Raw genomic sequence first — 3484 nt, forward strand, 5'->3', positions numbered from 1 at the left:
ATATATATATATATATATATATATATATATATATTTTTAGATAACTGTTTTTTTGGTTATATATAACCAAAAATGTGTGTTTCTTATACTGTATATATATATTTTTTTTTATATATATAAAAAACTATTATTTATAACCAAAATATATATATATATATATATATATATATATATATATATATATAGTTTTTATATCACTTTTTTTGGTTTGTAATAACTTTCCCAATCATTCTAGCGCTTATAGAAGTCGCGCGCGCGCCCCTGCCGCAGGTACAAACAGCACCGGGGTGAATCCTCCGCTCTCCTGCCCGCCCTTCCCGGGGTTTCCTGTCACGTGATTCGGTAATCGGATCCGTGCTCGGAGTTTTTTTTTTCCTTTCTTTCTCTCTCCTCCCTCCTCTGTGTGTGTGTGTGTGTGTGTGTGTGTGTGTCAGAGGGAGAGTGTGTATGAACAGCAGCAGCAGCACGAGAGGCGGTGGATAAGCGCACGGGTTTCTCTCTCTCTCTCTCTCTCTCCGTCTTTCACTCAGATCAGATCTCTCTCTTACACACACGCACGCACGCACACACGCTCTATCCGTGGCTCGTGAGCGCACCGCGCGCCGGCTGCTCCGCGCGCGCTTGTTGGTTTGTTGTGCAGGACCGCGCGCGCCGTTTCTTCACCTCCTCATGGATCCGATCACGCTGTTCCTCTTGTCCTCCTCCTCCTTCTTCTTCTTCCTCTCCTCCGCGATCGGACACTTCACCACGGGTGAGTACCTGCAGTCTCTCTCACACTGATTCTCATCATGCACCATGTGTGTGTGTGTGTGTGTGTGTGTGTGCGCGCGCGGCGCTGCTATAAAGTCATGCATGGATACTTTGTTACTTTGAAAGTCGCTCAGGATCTTTTGAAGATCTTCTGCCACATGCCTAATTGTAAATGTTACTTTGAAACACTTTTGCACCCACGTCTTTTCCTTCTTTCTTTCCTTTTTTCTTTCTTTCTTTCCTCACTTGATTTTGTTAGACGTGCAGAAAAAAGTTTGTGCACCCTAACAACAGGTAGGTCGCAACAAGTGGATGCTGCTGCTGCTGTTGATGAACCTGACGCGCATGTGGCATCATCAAAATAAAAATATTAAAAACTTTTTTTTCACATTTATTAATTGTGAACTAATATCCTAACTATTTTTTTTTCACAAGTTTTAAATACTTTAGTAGACCCCTCAAAAACTCAGAGCATTTTAGTCATTGTTTGTTTTGCTGTTTTTATTTATTTTGTTTTTAATAAACATAAACAGATTTTTTATTTTTATTTTAACCAACTATACAAACAGGACTGAGCAAGAAAAAAAAAGGGTCACTTAGGCAAAGAAACAGGACAGTTACACATGATCACATTTCTGCAACATCATTACCAAATTCTGTGGTAAAATTAATGCTTTATAAAAGGTAATGATAACTATCATTGATGATGACATATTCGAAACCTCAGATTAAAGTTTGAAGCCTCCCCGTTAACACACACTGGCAATTTTTTCATATAAGCATATTTATCGTCATTGACTTATACTGTGTCACCCGGACATGTCTGTGCCGCCAGGGTTTTAGGGGTTAAATCATGTTTTGTTTTTATTTTAATTAGAAAAGAATGAAAGTATACAGGTGTATAATATATGTTTATAATGCGAAATGACAAACAATAAATATGTAGGGTCTGTTAATATTTTACATATTTAAAATTTTGGAGAAAAAAACAAACTAAAAGAAAAACGCTAAGTAAACCCCAAAGTACCATCCAAAATCCCATAACACACATCACAGAAATTAAAGCGATTTGGGTGAAGTTGTCCTTTAAAAAAAAAGACAAATACCTTTAAAGCATGCATGCAGCTTTAAAACTTAAAAAGGTTTTAAGCTACAAATTCCATCTGCAAGTTCTTTACCTTTGATATAGTATAGTGCATTGGAGGTACGTATCCTGTGGAAGGTCTGGGTTCAATTCCCACCCAATGCCCAAACACAACCCACTGGATGCAGTGCCGGTTCGTATCTTTTGTAAAACCTGTGAGTTGTTGTGCAGATCAGATGGTCCACTGTGACGGGAGCAGCCGAAAGACTAACAATGTTATCCTGAGTATCATCAGTGTCACAACAACAAGAGAGAGGTGACTGGAAATGTATCACTTCTCTCAGCCCTTAAATCATGTATTATTAGAAAATAATCATCCAGGTGTATAATATGTACACAATGCAAAATGACATACAATGAAAAAAAATGTTTTCTCTCGTTTTTTTTTAACAAAAAGCAATGTGAACCCCAAAATCCCAAACCAAAGTACGCAGAAATGAATCATTATTTGGCATTAATGTGCTCACACTTAACATTTGCTATTGTAGTTTACTATAATAAAGTAATTGGCTATAAAATTATAGATTGGATAATTAATTTGAGTCCTGCGAGAAGGCTTTCGTGCCCATGCACTCTGCAGAACATTTATGAGGTCAGGCACTGATGTTGGGTGAGAAGGCCTCGCTCGCAATCCCCGTTCCAGTTCATCCCGAAGGGGTTAAGGTCAAGTCGAGTTCTTTCACACCGAACTCATCAAACCATGTGTTTATACTACTTGCTGTGTGCACTGGGGCACGGTCATGTTGGAATAGATAAGGGCCTTCGCCAAACTGTTGCCACGAAGTTAGAAGCGTAGCATCGTCCAAGATGCCTTAAAGGACAACTTCACCCTAAATCTTTCTACTCCTGGTGTTACAATCCCGGTGCTTTGTTTGTCCTGCATTCTTGTTATGCTTGTGAGAATTTAGTTTGTGTACAGCGATGATGTCACATTGTGGTGTTGTTATTTTTAGCGCAGTTACAATGCGGTTTAACAGGAAAAAAAAATTTGCAACAAAGAACAGGAGTTTTTTGTAAAAATGTCCCAGAATGCTATGCACTGATGCGATGCTAAGTTACGGTGCCGTCAGCTGGTGAACTACGAGGTGAACTACTATTACCGTGAAAGCTGTAGCAGATCTGATGCTGCGCTGCTTTCTTTAGATATATAGACATACTGTACTGTACTATATGGTGCGAGGGCTGAATCCCACTGAACCAGTATCAGCAGGTAGAAGAGCAGTGTGTGTAGTATAGTAAACGTTTGTAACCAAATACAGATGAAAGTAGCATGAATGAATGAAACCTATTCATCGAAAAAAATGCATGTTTTGCGAGGATCTAAACCCGAGACGCAGGTTGTCCAGATCGCCTCGTTCATCCGTCCCTGCAACTCATCCGTTTCAAACCCGACAAGCTGATTGACAGATCTGTAGTTTCCATGTACAACACAGACCATAAACAGCTCATTCTGTGAACCACAGTCGGGGGAATCGAGTCTTGTTTCAGTGGTCACGAACAGTCAGAAGTCGACAATGGATTGTTTTCCTCTCCAAACCCGCAGATCTGGCAACTTTTGAGCACAATGCACCATCACTCAGACGTCTGCAG

General features: G+C 39.8%; 1 protein-coding gene across 1 annotated transcript in view; it reads left to right on the forward strand.

Annotated features, from left to right (window-relative positions):
* The first annotated feature begins 500 nt into the window (after nucleotides 1-500).
* The window catches only part of kremen1 (kringle containing transmembrane protein 1), a 61468-nt gene continuing 58484 nt past the window's right edge, over nucleotides 501-3484 (forward strand). Inside the window, exon 1 of the mRNA XM_053481254.1 lies at nucleotides 501-751. Coding sequence (XP_053337229.1) covers nucleotides 670-751 — 82 coding nt within the window. The 5' untranslated portion in view covers nucleotides 501-669. The remainder of the gene's footprint in view (nucleotides 752-3484) is intronic.

This window comes from Clarias gariepinus, chromosome 21 (assembly GCF_024256425.1).
Source record: "Clarias gariepinus isolate MV-2021 ecotype Netherlands chromosome 21, CGAR_prim_01v2, whole genome shotgun sequence".
Classification (NCBI taxonomy): Eukaryota; Metazoa; Chordata; class Actinopteri; order Siluriformes; family Clariidae; genus Clarias; species Clarias gariepinus.